Below are 19,859 nucleotides of genomic sequence, written 5' to 3' on the forward strand. Positions count from 1 at the left end.
CTGGCATAAAAACAGAAACACAAAATAGAAGTCACAGAGACAAACCCACATAGTCAAACCCACACCATTTCTGCCAATCAGTAACTTATTTATGTCACACAAATCTACAATCGTCTGATCCTTGACAAAAGTGCCAAAAACATACATTGGAGAAAAGACTGCCTTTTTAACAAATGATGCTGGGAAAACTGGTTATCCACACTTAGAAGGATGAGACTATCTTATCTCTCACCCTGCACAAAAATCAACTCAAAATGGATCAACAATCTAAGAATTAGGCCAGAAATTGCAACTCCTAGAAGAAAATATAAGGTATACACTCCAGCATACAAGCATAGGCAATGACTTTCTCAATAGGACCCCTAAAGCTCAGGAAATAACGCCAGGAGCTAATAAATAATATAAAGTCAAATGAAAAAGATTTTGTAAAGCAAAGGAAACCATTAGGAATGTGAAGAGAGAACCTACAGAATGAAGAAAATCTTCATTAGCCACTCTTCTGACAGAGGATTAATATAAAGAACTCAAGAAACTTAACACTAAAAAAAAAAGAGAATAACTCAATTAATAAATGGAAATCAAAACTATCCTGAGATTTCATCACTTCAATCAGAATGGCAGTCATCAAGAATACAAAAACAGGGCTGGAGTTGTGGCTTAGTGGTAGAGCTCTTGCTTAACACATGTGAGGCACTGGATTTGATCCTCAGTACCACATAAAAATAAATAAATGCATGTGTCCATCTACAACTAAAAAAAAAAAAATGCAAACGGCCAGGCACGGTGGTGCATGCCTATAATCCTAGCAGCTGGAGAGGCTATGGCAGGAGGATCACAAGTTCAAAGCCAGCCTCAGCAACTTGGCAAGGCCCTAAGCAACTCAGCAACACCCTGTCTCTAAAATAAAATATAAAAAGGGCTGGAGATGTGGCTCAGTGGTTAAGCACCCCTGGGTTCAATCCCTGATGCAAAAAAAAACAATAGTAAATGCTGGAGAGGATGTGGAGAAAAAGGAATACTTTGACACTGCTAGTGAAACCTTAAAGTAGTACAACCACTATAGAATTAGCATGGAGGTTCCTTAAAGACGAGGCATGGAACCACCATGTGACCCAGCTATATCTTTTCTCAGTATCATCCTGAAAAATTGAAGTCTTCATACTATAGCAATACATGCAGACCTATGTTTATAGCAGCACAATTCACAATAGCCAAATTATGGAACCAGTCTAGGTGTTCATCAACACATGAATGGATAATGAAAATACAGTATATATACAAAAGGGAGTTTTATTCAGCCATAAAGAAATCTGAAATTATGTCATTTGCAGGAAATGGATGAAACTTGAAAATATTAAATAAGTCAAACTCGGAAGGTCAAAGGTAGTTTGTTATCTTTCATATATAGAAGCTAGAGAGGGAAAAGAAAGGTGGTGATGGGGATCTCATGAAACAAAGAGAGATCAGTAGAGAAAATGGACAGCAGGTGGGGGTCAAGAGGAAATATTGGGAAATGATATTGGACAAAGTATATTGTGTGCATGTATGAATATGTAACAATAAATCCCACCACTGTGCAACAATTTTTAAAATTGAAAAAAGAGCATGGTTAAAAAGATATGGTAACCCAGATAACCATATGGGGAAGCTCTTTGAATATTGCTGTGAAGCTCTTCAAACTACTGTAAGTTTAAAAGAAAGAAAGAATACACAAGAAATGGATGATAAAGGCAGGCTCTGGGGAGGGAAGTGGGCATCTGGAGTGGGATGCTTCACTGTACATTCTTTAATATCTTCTGAATTTTGAACCATGTGAATACTTTATTAAGCAAAAGAAAATACTTCTACATATTGAAGCCTTCCTTGTTACTAAGTCTTCTGGCTTAGCTCCAGTTAACTTGGTGGCTGTCCTCTCACCTGCAGCATATCCTGCATTAAAGTAATCCAAGGAGTATAAACACAGGCTGGGGATGGGGCTGTAGCTCAGTGGCAGAATGCTTACCTAGCATGTGTGAGGCACTAGGTTCAAACCTTAGGACAGCATTAAAAAAAATAAATAAAGGCATGCTGTTCATCTACAATTACGAAAAAAAAAAAAATTAAAACGCAAAAACAAACCAAAAAAAAGCACAGGCTGTCTTCTGGGACAGCCCTGCTAAGAGGCTTGGGGTTTCCCTTGCCTGCATTTCCTCCCTCTGCCTACAGGTGGTGCTACAAGGCCTGATCCCTGAACAGATGATAATGACTTGGGGAGCCTTGGGGCTTTCAAACTGCTAAGAAGTATAAAAAAAAACAAAACAGGCAGGCACAAGTAAATAACATAAAATAGAAACTAACTTTATTTCTCTGGAAGAAGCAGTATCCATAGCTGGGGCAGCAACTTTGGCCACAGAGGCTGGTGGGAAAATATGGATGGCACCGGGTGGGGCGTGGAATAGGATCAAACAGGAAGCAGTGGTATTCCCCCAGGGCAGATGCTCCATTGGTCTCCTTCCAACCCTGGGGCCTACGGCCCTGGTCCCTGCCAGAAGATGGTCTGGCACCCCTTCTCTGCTTCCTAAACAACCATGAGCTATATCCAGGTACAAGATTCTAAGACCAAACAAGCCTCATAACATGTCCACGGTGAGGCCACAAGTCACATTCTGTCTGGCACCCCCAACTGACTGCCAGAGGCTCTCTGGAAAAGGGCCCAGCCCTTAGGGTTTTCCAGGTGCTGACCCACTTTTCTGTAGGGTCAATATATCCTCCCTGCCCAGGACATGCCTGGTTTCCTCTCAGTCTTGTTCCCCTGGGCAGGGCCTGAGGACACACCCCTGTCACAGGCCCTGTCACAGGCCCTGTCAAAGACTGGAGCCAGAGGCAAGTCACACATAGGGCCTGCTGAGGCAGCCCCCAGCTTGTTACAGGGCTCCTTCCCACCTCTTAGCTGGGACACTGAGGTCTAAACCAAAGTGTGCAGGGTCAGTGCTTGGTTGGGGAGATGGGCAAGGCAGGATTCTCAGCCTCCTGCTGCCTTGGCTTTACTCTGTCCACTGGGAGCAGCAGATAGCAGCAGTTCCTCCAGGCCTGGGTGGGAGTGTCTCCCTACCCTAGTCACATGGATAGGCTCAAGTGATTCCTTCAGAGCAGAATCTTAATCTCCAGATACCTCTCAGCGCCTAAAGAATGGGAAAGAATCAAAAAATCCCTCCATCAACATGGGTTAGATAAACAGGTGATGGAAACTCCAGTGTGGTTGAGCACTAGAGAGCCACAGGAAGAAACTGCCTCTAGGCACCAGGCAAACGAGTTGAAAACTGATTGTTCTAGGCAATAATTTTGGAACTTATAATCATGGAATGTTTTTTCTTTAATAAACCATGAATAAATTAAGAGAATAGCACTATTGTGTCCTGGTGTATCCAAGGACAACAAAGATAATAAATCCCAAATTTATCTGAATGCAGATTAGGAAGAATGATCCTGAGATGATATCTAACACTTAGTGATTCTCCTGCATATTCAGTATGACAGATCTACTTCTTGTATCTTTCTAATTGCTTCTGATTAAAAACTACAGATGAGGAAGTCAAGGACTCAGAAATGTGCACAAGCTCACACCATCAGGGAGCAGCAAAGCCTGGTTCACCTGGACTATCTACCTCCTAAGCCCAGCAAGTTGAACCTCATATCCCACCAGTGCTCATTTCCTGAAATGATGCCTATGCTTCATTTATTTGCCTGTTCAACTATTTTGGACTTAAGTTTCATACACATATTTATATATCATTATGTTATTTATATGCTATATATTTTGTTATATACAAATATAAGGTTCTGACAGGAAAGAAGGCGACTTTGTTGTTGTTTTGGTTGAATATTCCTTTAAAAAGGCATTAGCATTTGACTGAAATTCAGCAAGGCACGATGGCTTACACTTGTAATCCCAGCAACTGTCTGGGGAAGCAGGAGGATCAGAAGTTCAAAGCCAGCCTCAGCAATTTAGCAAGGGCTTAAGCAACTTAGTGATAAAAGCGCCCCTGGGTTCAATCCCCAATACCTATCCCCCCCACCAAAAGGCATTAACATTTGAAATGTTAAAACACAAACATGAAAAAAGATGCGAGAAACATTTGTTCAAATCATTGGGCCTAAAGTCCTGCTCCCTGGAGCACATAGTTCTCTGAGGAGCTAGGGAAGTTAGTCTTCATCCAGAGGATGCAAGTTCCTCTTGTACTCATCATCTCCAGTGGAAACCAAGTGGCTCAAGGTCCAAATTCATTTAGGAGTCACTTTCAACCCAAACTACCTGTTTCCTGGGTTGTATGCCTACACTCCCAGCTGGGGAGCCCTATCTTCACCTGGCTGAGTATGGCCTTTCAGGTGTTGCATTTTTTTCTTCCTGTGGCATGCTCTAGGGACCCCTCCTGGGACAAGGAGATAGGGGCTCACTCACTTGTGGTGGGCAGGGCCACAGGAGCCCAGAAGGTGACAGCCAGCTTGCTCTAGGTTCCAGTCGAACATCTCTAGCACTTTGTGGCACTCCAACCGTGGCCGCAGACCCAGCCCAAAGAGCTGCTCCACCTGAGGGGCAGAGGGTGATACCATGAGACCGGCTGGAGCAGGAGTCAAAACCAGGAGGTGGGGGCTAGGAGCAATAGAACCACTCTTCAGGGTCCCTGCATGCCAGAGAGCAGGCAAGAGGTGGTAGTACCTTCAGATACTGGGCAGCCCTCTGCACACTCCAGCTGTGGCTCTGCAGGGCCGTCTGGCACTCCTCTGTGGTCACCCCATGCACCATGGCCTGCAGCTGGGCACACCCACCCATCAGCACCACTCAGGCCCATTTCTCTGGATCCCTTGGGCCCCTACCCACCTCACCTCAAAGCCAGCCTGGCACTCACCATCTGGATCTTGTCAGATGGCCGGCCAGCCTCTGGCCCATCCCCAGGGCAGCCCCTCTGTGGCAGCCGAGCAGTGGCCCTCAGGGATGGTGGCCGGGTACCTAGATTGCTGTTGTTGGTGGAGAAGTTGGCCTTGGGGTCTGGAGCAGCCTGGGGCATTGGTCGAACAGTGGCAGTGGGGGCAGCAGGGGCTGGGGTGCTGGGTGGGGGCAGCAGCAGGGGCACAGGCAGAGGGGCCGGCTCTTCAGGGCTCTGGGCCTCACGCAGGTAACGCTGGTAGCGCTCCAAGTAGGGCGGGCGCTCAGGCAACAGGTAATAATGGGTGTTGCTGACCTTCTTGCCATCCCGGACAATGGGCAAGATGCAGGGACCTGTGCGTGGGCCAGGAGCCTGGATCACCTGGGGTGTAGCATACTTGGGGTCTGAAGCGAAGCTCTGGGTAGTGGGCATGGTCTTCCCAGGTGAGCTTGAGAGCCGGGGTGGCAGGGGGGAACCGCCAGGTGGTACCAGGGGGCTGGGGGTCCTAGAGCCTTGAGGGGACAGAGGTTCCCGGGGAGGTATGCGGGGAGGAGAGGCAGGTCCAGGCCACCGACCTATCTCCTCCTCACCTGAGGGGGCTGGAGACAGCTCAACACGTGGGCGTGTGGGCCGAGGGGGGATGGGTACCCGGGGAGGCACCTGGGGCTTATCATCAGCCCCTGGGCTGGGTGAGGGGGCCAGTGAGCCAGTCGGAACTTGGAGCTGCCGCATACACTCCTGCTGCAGTGCCTGGAAGATCTCCGAGGTCTGGGCCAAGCTGGGAGGCTTGCCCCCACCCTGGGGTGGGAGGAACAGGTTGTCCTCCAGGGCAGCAGGGAGCCGTGCTTGCTCTGGCACAAAGCCGTAATTGGTCTCTCCCTGCCTGGGCCCAGTAGGAAGCCCTGCACCCACCAGGGTGCTGTTGATGGAGCAGACCTCAAAGTCATCTTCGTCTTGGGCCACATCATCGTAGGTAGGGGGAGGAGGAAGCGGGCGTGCATCCCAATCCACCACAGGCGTGGGATGCAGGGGTCGTGGTAGTGCCCGTGTAGGGCTCTGTGGAGGGGTCTTGTCCAACAAAGAGCAGGCATCCATGGCCAGCTGTGCCAGAGAGGGTGCACAGGGCCGAGAGGCTGGAATCACAGGTTCCTCACCAAAGTCAATGAGCGTGACCTCGCCCCCACTGCTGCGGCCTGCCTTGGTGCCGGGCACCCGGGCTGAGGGCTTTGATAGCCACAGCCCTCGGGGCAGACCTGGCTTCCGCAGGCCCAGCCTCTTGAAGTCACCAGACAGTAGGTCTTGGTCCTCACTCACAGGATCATAGGTTGGTTCTGTGATGGAAAGGAAGACCCCAACAAGGAGGCAGTGTTAGACAGGGATGGGAGACAAGAAAGCCAAGTATCCCCCACCAACTTTCCACCACCAATTCTCAAAAAGATGCCTCTTAGCTGCCAAAATTCTCAGTGCACACCTGACCCCACTCAACAGGAGACTAGAGCTTGCTATCTGTCAGCCCTCTACGAGGGCTGGTAAGCCCCCTGCCTCCACCTAAATTAGAGCAGGCCATATCCCATTTGTGTCTTGTCTCTGATGTTCCCCCATCAACACAAGGCCCCCACTATCCTTGCTTCTGGACCCTGTTAGTAAACCCGTATCCCCCTCTCCATTACAGCACACCGTTAGTGCAGGCATGGGCAACAGGAGCTATCTTTTGGGAAGACAGAGCTTTTGAACTACCACCACAAACAGCCTCTGCAGGCCTGAAAGGGAGTGAGGCAGGACTAAGCCATGGAAGATCAAGGTAAAAACCTGCTGCGAAACCTAGATTTTGGGGGTGTGGAGCAGGGAGGCAGGCATGCTGGACCAGGTCAGCAAAAGCTCACAGCACACACCTGCTTTCCCCTCCCACCCAAGCCAGCCACCAGGGATCTGTACCTTCCAGGAAGAGAGGAGAAGTGAGAGAAGAAAGGGGGCGAGGGCAGGGGCCAAGGCATCCTGAGCAGCCCCACTTACTCTGAGTGAAGATGGCAGGCTGAGGTGGGCGAGGTGGAGGCTCCCCTGCAAGACAGGCCATGCGGACAGGAGAGGAGAATGACCAAGCAAGACAGAAGACAAGAGAGCGAGACAAAGCCGGAAGGTTTGGAGAGAGAGAGAGAGAGAGAGAGAGAGAGAGAGAGAGAGAGGGAGGGAGGGAGGGAGGGAGGGAGGGGGGGGAAAGGGTGCAGTGAGGGGCGGGGAGAGAGAAGTGAATAGAAGTGAGTGAATATACAAACCCAACTGATGGGAGGAAATGGGCAGCAGGATGGGGACAACCGTGTTTCAGAATGACAGGACAGGAGCCAGGAGATGGATGAGGCTCCTGGCTGAGATGGAGCCCGTGGGGTGGTTTTGGCTCAGGAGAGAAGAGCAGGATTAGGGGAAAGAGAGGAAAGCCAGGATCTGAGCAGGCTGTTGAGGAAGGAGGGAGGAGGAAGCTGAGGTGGGCAGGGCTGATACAGGACCAATCTTAGGATGCCCACCTAAGCGGATACAGCTGCCTCCCTTCTTCCACCCCACGCCCAGTCGGAGCCAGGGTCACAGCTGTCCCGCCTGCTACCCTGACCCAGCTGTCCCCAGGGAAGAACAGCAGGCTCAGGGTGTCCTGAGAAGACAGTGTCCCTTCCTGGGTAGCTAATGAACAAGGGAACCAGGATGTGGGAGGGCTCTTACTTTTCACTCTTCCTAGGTGCTGGGTGGGTCGGGAGGTGCTCAGTTCCACACTCAACAGGTCAGGAGGATCCATGGGGTTTCCCAGATACAGTCTGTGGGGAGAGAGCCAGTTCAGAGTGTAAAGTAATGGCAGTGAGGAAATCTCTGGAAGAAATTCTGAGCCTATCCCCTGGGTTTAGGCAGAAAATAAAATACTGAATGTGTCCAGGGTAAAACAACATTAAGGCCCCTTCATTTTAAGAGACAGCTGGGCTGGGCTCCCAACTCCCAATCCACAGATCCTGATCCCTTGTATAGAAGTAAGCTGTAGCCAGACAAGAGTCATGGAAAAAGGACAGAGAAAGGACATCTAAACCCAAGTTGAAAAGCCTTCTGCCATTAAGGGCAGAGAGGGTCTTCAATTCCCCACCTACACCCAATCCATTGTAGGCAGCTACTTACTGGTGCACACTCCTCTGTCCTGCAGGCCCTGCTGGAAGAGCCTGGGGCAGAAATATTCTGAGCTCCAGTCCCCCTGGTCATGGTGACAGAAGGCATCCTTCTGCTCAACTACAGGAGAAGTTGGGCCACCTGCGCTACTTCAGATTCATCCTTAGCCCCTGTGCCAACTATTAGTATCTGGGAATTAGTCACTGAGGCTGATTAAAGCCCAGAGGAATGGGGCTGGGCTGGCCATGACATGCCAGGAGTGGGACAGAGGGCACTGGCCTCCTCCTGGAAGTTCCCCCAGCTTTCACAGGTTGTGGCCTGAGTTTTATAAGGAAAGAGACCCTGACTGAGCCCTCTCAGAGGCTAGTGTTCCAGTGTGCCGGACATGCAGTGTGGAGAACTGCTTTACCATGCCCTTTAGGAGAAGTCAGCAGGGGAGAGGGCTGCCAACAGGTATGAAGGAGAAGCTGCCAGGGGGTTCCCTAGGGGGAGGCACCCAGGAAGTGCCTAATTTTTCTGTGGTTTCCCAGATGCCTCCCAGTGACCTTACTCTTTACTTAAAGGAGACTACAATCCCCTACCAGTCATAGTAAGTTCTGGTGTGGGGATAGCTAGCAGCCATTGTTGTTCCCCCTGAAGCTCAGGAAGCTCCCTCCAGGACAGTTCCCCTGATTCTGGGAAGAAGGGCATTTCTGCTTGACCTCGCAGGCTCACATTGCCAGGACTCTGGTACCAGCAGCAGGAAAACTGCTCAAATACAGGTCAGAGCTTTCAAACTAAATTGCTTCCAAAATCTATCTTCCCAAAGCCAATGTGCCAGAAGGCCATAAGGCCACGGCCCTGGTAACCTTACTACCAAGCCAAAATGTGGGTCTAACCTTGGTAATTCATGACCTGTGTTTTTTGGTTTTGTTTTTTGGTTATTTTTGTGGGGTTTTTTTGGTAACAGGAATTAAACTCAAGGGTGCTTCACCACTTAGCCACATCACCAGCCTTTTTAATATTTTTTGAAATAAGATCTTGCAAAAGTTGCTGAGACTGGCCTCAAACTTGATTTTCATCTGCCTCAGCCTCTCGAGGTACCGGATTACATGCGTCCGCCACTACACCCAGCAATGCTTTCTTTTCTTTTTCTTTTTTTTTTTTTTGCCATACGATTTATTTTAAATTTTTTTAGTCATACATGACAGCAGAATGTATTTTGACATATAATACATACATGAAATGTACATACATCAATCATATTGTCTATTCTATTCTGTTGCCCTTCCCCCAGCAATGCTTTCTAATTCAGCTGGGCATAGTGACACACACCTAATCCCAGGAGCTCAAGAGACTGAGGCAGGAGGATTTTGAGTTCAAAGTCAGCCTCAGCAACTTAGTGAGGCCCTAAGCAACTCAGCAAGACTCTGTCTTTGCTCCTGGGTTCAAAATCCCCAGTACCCCCCGCCAAAAAAACCAGAGTATACTTATACTTACAATCCTTACTTCATGGGTGAATATATAACCCCATCTGATAAATGTGCCCATCTTACAGAGTAAATAATATAACAAACTCAAAAACAGAAGAGAGGGCTGGGGATGTGGCTCAAGCGGTAGCGCGCTCGCCTGGCATACATGCGGCCCGGGTTCGATCCTCAGCACCACATACCAACAAAGATGTTGTGTCCGCCGAGAACTAAAAAATAAATATTAAAAAAATTCTCTCTCTCTCTCTCTCCTCTCTCACTCTCTCTTTAAAAAAAAAAAAAACAGAAGAGAGGGAATCCTGACTCTCAGGTGGAACTTTTTAGGGTTCCACAGTTTCCCTAAAGCAAAATAAAAATCAGGAGGGAAAAGTAGCGAGGATCTGGGGCTGAAGACAAATACAAAGTGTAAGGAGCCCATGAGAGCTTATGTGTAGTGTGGTAAGGGGCTGCTGATCCTGGGATCCCTGGGCCAGGTAGGACCAGTGGCCTTGTCCAGGTACTTACTCGTCAATCTTGTCAGGGAAGCCCCAACAGTGGCGAGGGTCGCTGTCGCCATGCCCTGTGTGGATGAAGCTATTCTGCAGGGGCTGGCTAATGTCCTGGGCTGACAGACCAGCCACGGAGGTCACCACATTGCGAGGAAAGGGTCCTACACACAGCGTCCGTGTGTTCTGTCCACGCCACCAGTAGTTTTCAGCCCTGCCCAACAGAGATGACAAGGTAGATACCTGGCATGGGGGCAGGGGACTGCCCAGGTAGTGGGGCCCTTCTCAAACCAAGCTCTTTGCCAACAGAAACTGCCATCTTGGCAGAACAGCAACATAAAAGATAGGCTTCAGAATTAGACAGTCTGCATTATCCCACCTCCCCAAGTACACCCCCATGACCTGCCACTCCCTAAACAGGGCCTGGCTGTTTGTTCACAGTCTTACCCTAACATCCCAAGATGGGTCAGGCAGCTTTTCCTATAGTTTACAAATAAGGCAACAGGTTGCAACAAGTGACATAACTTGCCTATGGTTACCAGAATGATTGCAGCAGACCCAGGATTCAAATCCAGGTATTAAGTTTGCAAAGCCAGCAACTCCTCTCACAATACTATCTTGCCTCCCTACTCCTCTGGCAAGGCCTGGCTCTAGTCCTCTTCTGGCATCAGATTTCATTTTTCAGCCAGTTTCCAGAAGTTTTAACATATGCAGAGGACCAAGGGAGCACTGTGGGCCTTAGCACTGAGCTTGGAACCCTCAAACCACAATCCATCTTCTATGTGCAGGCCTTCAAGTATTTGGAAGCACCTGGGGCAAGCCAAGACTTCTTTCTGCCAGTGCTCCCTATATCTAAGGGATAGGGTTATGGAACTAGGGTCCTTGCCACCTTGCCCATCTCCTTGGGAGTTCTATTCTTATATTAATATGAGAGTTCTAGAAAGAAACTCAGAACTCACAATGTAGGCAGACTATGGGACCCTCAGACCTTCACTCTCTCTGCCCTTAGACACAAAGCCTATGTTGATGTAGCCTAAACCAGGCCTGGGCTAGGATGGCAGGCAGGCAGACAAGTGGAAAAGAACAGAGGTCTCGGGGCTAGGGCTGTAGCTTAGTGGTAGAGCGCTTGCCTAGCATGCATGAAGCACTGGTTCAATCCTCAGCACTGCATAAAAGTAAACAAATAAAATAAAGGTATTCTGTAAAATAAAGGTATACTGTCCATCTACAACTACAAAAAAATTTTTTAAAAAAAGAACAGAGGTATCCTCTGGATACTCCAATACCCCAAAAGCTGTGACAGATTGTGAGATGTCTGTACCTACTGTTAGAATTTCTCATACCTGGTGACATGGGCAGAATCTGGTCTGCTATGACACATGTGGCACCATGCTGTCTATCCTGTCACTCCCTCACCCTCATGTCACCGGTCCCACAGCCAGAAACACACAAAACGTATCCTCCAAAATGCAATAGATCAGAGAGGTTGAGGAGAATGGGGGAAGGGATGATGCCTGAGCATCTGGACCCACTGCTCCCTGAGATAATACAGCCCAGCTGGGATGGTGTGACCCCCAAAACAGCCTGTCCTAGAGACCAATGTTCACACCCCATGAGCACAGAAGTCCTTAGGGAGGTGAGAAGTGGAGCCGGGGAGGAGGTGCCAAGCTCCCTCAGCTAGCCTCCTTGTAAACAAGGTTGCCTGGTTGGCCCACCACCAGACACAGCAACCCTGTGATTACACCCTGCCTTCAGGGTGGGAAGGGCAGGAAAGGAAGGAAGAAGAGAAGACAGTACCCTAAAAAGGGACAAGACCCATCTGAAAATAGCAAGGCCATTCTAAGTAGGAGAAAAAGGCTTCCCACCACACACAGAGCCACCCATGAAAGCTGGCAGATTAGCACCAGCCTAGAAAGACAGGCCCCAGTGCTGCTCCCCCTAATACCACAGGCTCTCTGGTGGTGCCCTCTATAGGGTAGCCCCTTGCCACCCTGGGGGCGGCTATGGGACTGTTCTCCACACCTCCTTAGAAGTGCTCACTTAGAGTTCATTCCCTCTATATCTTTCCTTTTACCAACACAGCCCAGCTCCTCCCACAGATGCCTCCTTCTGAATCCACTTCTAAGAGTGAAAGAAGACACCAAAGTCACCTGCCCTTATTACAGGTACAGCCCAGGCCAGAATCCCATGGCCACTGAGAGTCCCAACATCATTTTTCAAAATCATGCTTGCTACTAGAGGAAGAGAAGTCTTTTGGGATTGTACCCAGGCACACTCAGAGGCAGAATTCTCTCCTGACAAGGCTCAAATGAACATTCCAAGATGGTCAATGCCACATCCCACATATGCCTTTGGGGCTCAGTGGGGCCAAGGTGCCAGCAGCCCACAGGTCCAAGGCTAGCCCTTCCCACAAGCCTGCTCCAGCCATACCCTCTCTTCCTGTTATACACAGATTAAAATCTCCACACTGATTGGAGGGCCAAGCCAGCCATCCACAATGAATGAAGCAGACATATGAGAAAGCCCGGGGTGAGTGAAAAAAGGGTTCAGCATCTTCACTGAGAACTTTCTACTTCCTGCTGCCCTCCCTTCAGGCTTCCTAACAGATCCCCTAGGGCAGAGAAGACAGGAAACTATGGCCTGGGCTGAGAATTGTCTAAGGATGCCCCAGCTTTAGAAATCTCAGCACCTAATTCTTATCCAGGTTAAGGTAGTTCAGAAATGGCTTAACAAATCATCACCTAAGCAAGCGTGCGCGCGCGCGCGCGCGCACACACACACACACACACACACACACACACACATACATACCCTATCCCTGCCCCTTGTCTCTGGGAGCCTCTGGCCTCCCAGGATAACCCAGATATTTAGTGCCTTCCCCAACACACACCTCCACTGAAAGTAGAGGCTCAAGGCCAGGCCAGGCCAAGGACCTGAAAATGGATTTCAAATTCTGAGCCCTTTATCACTTCTGTAAAAATAGAATGTAAAATGACTACTACCAGACATCCCACCCTCTAAATAAGATCCTTTGGGAAAGACCAGTCATCATTTGTCCCTCCTAAGTTCAGCTCACAAACCACCAAGGTGTATTCTCTGCCCACTGCCTGGCATTCTGAGAAGCACTGAGCCTACAGAATCAGTCAGAGCTAGAGACAGACAAGTGGCTTCCCAGGCTCTGAACTAGGAAACACAGTGAAAATGGCTTTAGCAAGGAGGGATTCAAAAACCAAGAGAAGAGCCCAGATAAGGAGAGAGGTAAGAGCCAGAGAAACAGAGGCCCTCATATGCAAACCATCGCTCACAGAGACACAAATGGCCCATACACCCTAGGACATGGAGACAGACTAAGCCAAACAAACAAAGAGATATTCAGGGACTGAGAAAACAAGAGGGCAGAGTTCTGGTAAAGCTCTGGTACCACCAACACAAAGGCCCACTCCCAAAGCCTCACCGGCTGTTGTGGCCTCCTGCCCCTCACCTCCCACCTCCTGAGCAGCTCCAGGGACCCAGGGCAGGCACTGTTGTCCTAGTCAAGGCTGATGGCCCAGAAGGAGGAGCCCTGTGTGGTGAACCATTGGTGACAGCAGCAACCTGTGGCAGAACCTGCTGCTGGATACAACCAAAGCCTGTGACGGAAGGGTGGGACAGGGTGCACCTAAGACAGCCTTCCAAGAGAAGCCGCTCCCCCAACCCCTCCCGCTCCCCCAACCCCTCCCGCAGCCTGCTTTGCTCACAGTAACCCAGGGCGCCAGCTCCAGAGATACACACCCAGCAAACACAGGAAGCTCCTGAGTCACCCCCAGGCTCCCTGAGAGGAGATGGGGATGGTAAAAATCTGGAGTTACAGGAGCATAGGAGGGGTGGTCAGGCCGAAGGCTCTCTGGAGTGGGGTTACCCTTCCCACCAGCCTGTTGGTTTGAGGCCCAGACTTATGGTTTAAGCTCCTGCTAGGTACCTCCAGAGAGGGCTCACCCTCAATCTTCCTATTTCCACATTGCTCTCCAAAGTGCCAAGCCTATAAACCCTTTCCTTGCCAACTCAGCTATAAACCCGCAGATTGTTTCTTCCTATACTCCAGGTCTCTCCTAGCAATTTTCTGCTTTATTCTACCACAACTAACTCCCCAACCATATGTACTCCTGCAATCTGCTAGAATGTCATTCTATCCCAGATACTAGGCCCAAAGGTGAGGGAGCCCTGACCTGGGGCAGAGGAAAAGGGAATATAGGGCCTGTTCCACCACTTAGACTCAGACCCAGAGACTTACTCCACTGGCCAGTCCCCATGGGACACAAGATTTAACCACTGCCCCAACAGGCCCACCAACCCAAAGTCCAGGCAGAAAGGGTTCTGTGGGACACATATCCTTGCCTGATTTTGTGTCAGAAGAGGACAGAACAGGGAATTCCCTCTGCCTCAGTCTTCCCAGTCCTCAACACTCAGCCCCTGCCCCAAAGGCATCTCCAGCCTGCCCTAACCAGTTCCTCAGACACCCTGGGGATCAGATAACAAAAGGTGGAGCCAGAAGAGGGCGAGGCCTCCAAGGCAGGCCCTAGAATTATTAACAGGGGATTCAGGTGTGAGTCTAAGATTTGAGTTTTAGCCAGTGGGGGGCAGGAAGGAAGTTTGAAAAACAGTCCTGAAAAGGGTGACTTGGAAGAATGGGAAGAAGAAAGTCCCAAGCTGAGGACAGAGGGAAACCCAAGACTCTGAAGCCCTGGGAGAGGGCCATGTGGAAATGATATGAAGAGACAAAAAAGATGTCCACATGGATGGACAGCTGACAAAGTTGGACCTAGGCAAGGACAGGCTGCTTTTGGGTCTTGAGACACACCTGGGTGGATCGTCAAGAGTCTTATGCTGTGAATTTAGTGAGGCCCCAAGTAACTTAGCCAGATCCTGTCTCAAGATAAACAAACCACCCAAAAACTAGGGATGTAGCTCTGTGGTACAATGCCCCTGGGTTCAATCCCCAGACCAAAAAAAAGAAAGGAGTCTATGCTGAAGAAGAAGGAAGAAAGGCAGAGAGGGATGATGAGAGGAGGAATACCCAGGAGTCAAGTGCTCTGCTTGCTTTGGCCTTAACACTAGACTGGGAAACATTCTATTCTTCAACATAATGGCAGCTTGCCCCTGATCTACACAGCCAGGTCTGGGGCCCAGTGGGACAAGGGTAACAGAGGCAGAGTTAAGAAAAATCCCATCTGAACTATAGCATCCACATCCTGACCCTTTCTCTCAGGAAGCTGATTCAAGCCAGTTGCCATGGCACACTGACACTCAGGCCTGCCACCAGTCCAAGTGCTGCCATGGGAACCTTAGAGGAATGCCCGTCCAACCTGTGCTCTTCAAGAAATCCCAGTGCAGGACTCAGCCCTACCTTCCCTCAATGACAGTGATGACATCATTCATCTGGATGTGTAGCTTGTCAGGTTCCTCAAAGTCCTGAAGGGCCCGCATATCAGTGGGCTGGGCCTAGGGACAAAGACAGGTCACTGACCACCTTGAGACTAACTCTCAGGTGGTTCCTTGCTTAGATACCCCAGATCCTATGAGCAGACAAGACCTCTTCCTCACCTCCAGCAGGAAGTCCCGCAGGGCCACAAAGGTGGGTCTGTCTTCCGGCTTATGAGCCCAGCACTGGACCATGACATTATAGATGTCCTGGGGGCAGTCCTCAGGCCGGGGCAGGCGCTCCCCCTCCTTGTCAATCTTATGCAGAATCTGATGGTGGGTCAGTACATAGTTGGAGGATAGATAGCTCTTTACTTCCCACCTTCCCACCAGACCATCCTAGAACTGGAACTGCTAGCTACCCTATCTATCCTCCAAAGAAGAAATCTGCTGGGGAAAGGCCCATCCCCAGAGTCTCAACCATTATGCCCAGGCCTGTGGCTTCAGAACAGCAGGATGTGGCAAAGACTAATGAATGAGAGCCAATCCCACTTCTCCTCTCCCCTGATCTACTAGGGTGATCCCTCTCTTTGCTCAGCTCTCTATAGATGGAACAAACATGGGGTGTGAAATAGGAGGGAGTACATCAGATATCAGACAATTCCAAAAAGACCAGGCTAGGAACCAGGGACAGAATTACGCCCCACCCATCCAACAGGGAACACATCCACAGCTCCTTACCTGACTGCCATTGAGGCCAATCCAGGGCTCCTGGCCATAGGTGAACATCTCCCACAACGTAACCCCAAACATCCAGGTGTCACTGGCATGGGAAAAAGTACGTGTCTTCAGGCTTTCAGGGGCACACCTGGCAGAGGAAGAGTCAAAGAGAAGGGCTCTTGAGCGCCTCTACTGGCATCAACCCAAATGGACATAAAATACTGATTTGATAAGCATTTACTGTTGCTCTATGTGCCAGGTTCAACATGGTATGAATTACACAGAGAAGGGCAGGACTTCTTGATCATATGATGCACAACCTTGGGAAAAATCATCTATACTCAGGTCTGTTATTCACATAAAGCCCGGGATGAGAGAAGGAGGAAGGGGTTTCCCTGTCAGGGAAGCAGGGAGAAGGAAGGGGTCAGAAAGCCCTAAAACAGGAAGGGATGATGAGGTCTCATGCTATTTTCTCTGGTAGAAGGATGACAATTTCTAGCTTTGTGGAAGAGCACAGGCTTTGAAACCATTTCAGCATAAAGGTATGGATGGAAAATTCAGACAGAGCCTGGGGAAAAAATAAAATGGGTGCAAATAGTTACATTGGCTTTACCCAAATACACCCACACTCACCCTGTGCTCACTCCTGAGTGTGGGAGAAATAGCACTATGGTGAAGTTAGAAAAGGGGTCTCCCAGGGTGCACTGAGGTACAGAATGAGGAACATGCACCTTGGATGGAATAGAAAGATCTCTCATGGGATTCTCTCAAAATGGAATTCTGAGAGTCACCCAAGATCCCTAAGCCTCATTTTCCTCTTCTGTGAAATGGGAATAATAACCTATGCAGTCCACAAGGTTGTTTCAAGGGGCAGTAAAAAAAAAGATGACCTCATGCCAGGTGTGGTGGCGCATGCCTATAAGCCCAGCAGCTCAGGAGGCTGAGGCAGGAGGATTGCGAGTTCAAATCCAGCCTCAGCAACTGTGAGGCACTAAGCGACTCAGTGAGACCCTGTCTCTAAATAAAATACAATGGCTCAATAGTAAAATGCCCCCGAGTTCAATCCCTGGTATACCACACCCCCACCTCCGCCCAAAAAAAAGGTGACCTCATAATTTATCACTCAAATCAGGATGTTTGAATACAAGAGAGGATGCTATTAATCACTCCAGACATAATCCAGGATATATGGTTACCCATGGTACAGAGTCAGTTATTAACCAGGGTGAGCATATATCCTGAATTATCAAAGTTGCCCACACCCAAAGCTCTAGCAAGTACAACTGTACAAATTCCCTCTATCATAAAGACTATTCTTCTTTAGGGGACCACATGATCTCATCACAGAAGAAGCCCACATAGAGGTCAGGGACTTCTTGATCATAACTTTGGGAGCCACGACAGCACACAGGTGAGCAGCCTATGAGGCCCAGTTCAGTCTGGCCCTGCCAGACAGTAGCTCTACCTAAAACATACTTACCAATCTGTATCGCCTGGTTAACCTTCTAATATTTTAGGACCTTAACATTGAATCCTCTAGGAAGTCTTTTAATACTCTACTAAGTAGCACAGCCTTGAGCCCATAGCATTTATGCCTGTGCCTTCCAGTACCCTACATAAGGACACTCCAGGCCCAGAACAGGCAAGGGCAGGCCCAGGCAGAGCCAAGGGCTGCAAAAGCTTTAGGCTTGGATCGGTTGGGACCAGGGTGGGTCCACACCCTCTGAGCCAGCAGCACCTGCCCCTCACCAGGCAAAGGGCACCTTGCGATGTTCCTGCATGACGTAGTGGTCATCATTTTGGGGTAGTGCTCGCATCAGTCCAAAGTCCCCAATCTTGACCAAGTCACGGGTAGCCAATAGCAGATTTCGGGCAGCCAGATCACGGTGAATAAAGCGCTTGGACTCCAGGTAGCCCATGCCTTCAGCCACCTGCACAGCATAGCGGCTCAGAGTCCCCAGGAGGAAGTGACCCTGATGCTTACGTAGTCTGTCCAACAAAGATCCCAGAGGTGCCAGCTCTGTCACCTGATGCCACAGAGAAAACAGGAGGAATAAATCTGAATGAGTCCAACCCCTCTCTGAACAGCCCACTCAATGTTTCTTCCTAACATTTTGTTATGGTTTAGATATGTGTCCTCAAAGAGCTCAAATGTAAGACAATGCAGAAAGGTTCAGAGGTGAAATGATGGGTTATGAGAGCCTTAACCCAATCAGTGAATTAATCCCACAATGGGATTAACTAGAAGCAGGTAGGGTGTGGCTGGATAAGGTGGGTCATTGGAGGTGTGCCTTTGAGGAACACATTTTGTCCTTGTTAAGCAGAGGTCTCTCTTTCTCTCTCTGCTTCCTAGTGTGATGTCTTGAGCCACTTCTCTCTGCCACACCCTTCTACCCTGATGTTCAGACTCACCTCAAGCCCAGAGGAATGGAGCTAGCTATCTACAGAATGAGACCTCTGAAACTGTGAGTACCTAAGTATCTTTTCCTCCTCTGATTGTTCTTGTTAGGTCTTTTGGTCACAGCAGCAAAGAAGCTGATTAGGAACCTCCCAAGTCCTACAGCTTTTCAGGTCTCTCCTTCCAGGCAATGGGGGAAATTTAGGCTCAGAGAGAAAGAAGCAGACCAAAGAGGTTCAGGCTAGAAATTCCAAAAATTAATATATGGTCAGCCCCTCCCATGGGTATAACTCTTTGCCAATAAGCAATAGCAAAATCCAGAAATGATATAACAAGTACTGAGCTGGGCCCCTATGAGCTCCTTTGTCACATCAGGTAGATCTGGGGAGCCCTGTCAACACGGGTAGTAGGAGAGGCACACCTAGGGGACCACAACCCACAGGCAGCTTCCTGTCCTCAGCCCCTCCTGCCCACAACACTCACCATCTTCATGGGTGGTGTAAGCACCACACCATAGAGGCGAATGAGATTTCGGTGGTCAAGTGAATGCATGGCATTGACTTCCCGGATGAAGTCGTCCATGGCCTCTGGCTGGCTCAGCACATCCGGCTTCAGGCACTTTACAGCCACACTCACCTGGCCAAAGCAGGATTTGTAGGGAGTCAGGACTTGCCTGGCCCCCAACACTCTTAAGATAACCTATACTTCCCCCTAACTCAGCTTGAAAATCCCTGCCTCAGATCTACACGCCTGGGTGGATGGGCATGTCATCAGTGCTGGGCTTACACATTCTGTCAGGGTCTGGAGAGGGAAAGACTACTGGCTGACCCTTGGGAGCCATTGGATAGACTCCCCTTCTGGGAAATTCCAACCTTAAGTTAAATAGAAACCTTAAGGTAAGAGATGACCCATATGATGACAGAATACTAACATGTTATAATAAGATAGACTATTAAAAATGTCTTTGGTATGGGGGCTGGGATTGTGGCTCAGCGGTAGAGCGCTCGCCTAGTACAGGTAGAATCCGGGTTCGATCCTCAGCACCACATAAAAATACAGGCATTGTGTTGTGTCCATCTACACCTAAAAAATAAATAAATAAATATTTTTTAAAAAGTCTTTGGTATGGAAGGAAACTACTTTCAATACAATGCCAAAAACTAACCTATGGTGCTGGAAGTAGGACTACCCTCCTTTGGAGGATGGGGATACTAAGTGGCAGGGGCCTCAGAACCTCCTGGGGTGTGGGTAATTGCTCACACACAATTGGTCAGTGCTCATAGATTCTATTCATAAGTAAAAACTCACTTAATTGTATGCTTTAGTGCACATGTTATCCCCTAGGGGA

The 19,859-nt window shown here is 49.2% G+C and overlaps 1 protein-coding gene across 14 annotated transcripts in view; it reads right to left on the reverse strand.

Annotated features, from left to right (window-relative positions):
* Window positions 1–19,859, reverse strand: part of Tnk2 (tyrosine kinase non receptor 2) — a 74,396-nt gene that overhangs the window by 23,881 nt on the left and 30,656 nt on the right. For 4 of the 14 annotated variants that reach the window (XM_078043978.1, XM_078043981.1, XM_078043972.1 and 1 more), the window contains 11 exons: window positions 18,995–19,147; window positions 17,863–18,140; window positions 16,135–16,261; window positions 15,577–15,723; window positions 15,380–15,474; window positions 10,016–10,210; window positions 7,614–7,705; window positions 6,918–6,962; window positions 4,887–6,235; window positions 4,697–4,792; window positions 4,439–4,566 (listed from right to left, as the gene is read on the reverse strand). In XM_078043978.1, coding sequence (XP_077900104.1) covers window positions 4,439–4,566; window positions 4,697–4,792; window positions 4,887–6,235; window positions 6,918–6,962; window positions 7,614–7,705; window positions 10,016–10,210; window positions 15,380–15,474; window positions 15,577–15,723; window positions 16,135–16,261; window positions 17,863–18,140; window positions 18,995–19,147 — 2,705 coding nt within the window. Of the gene's footprint in view, window positions 1–2,316; window positions 3,162–4,434; window positions 4,567–4,696; window positions 4,793–4,886; window positions 6,236–6,917; window positions 6,963–7,613; window positions 7,706–10,015; window positions 10,211–15,379; window positions 15,475–15,576; window positions 15,724–16,134; window positions 16,262–17,862; window positions 18,141–18,994; window positions 19,148–19,859 lie in introns of those variants that run through there. The other 10 variants (XM_078043982.1, XM_013365186.4, XM_078043973.1 and 7 more) reach the window with 10 other exon arrangements.

Source organism: Ictidomys tridecemlineatus, chromosome 3, assembly GCF_052094955.1.
Source record: "Ictidomys tridecemlineatus isolate mIctTri1 chromosome 3, mIctTri1.hap1, whole genome shotgun sequence".
Taxonomy (NCBI): domain Eukaryota; kingdom Metazoa; phylum Chordata; class Mammalia; order Rodentia; family Sciuridae; genus Ictidomys; species Ictidomys tridecemlineatus.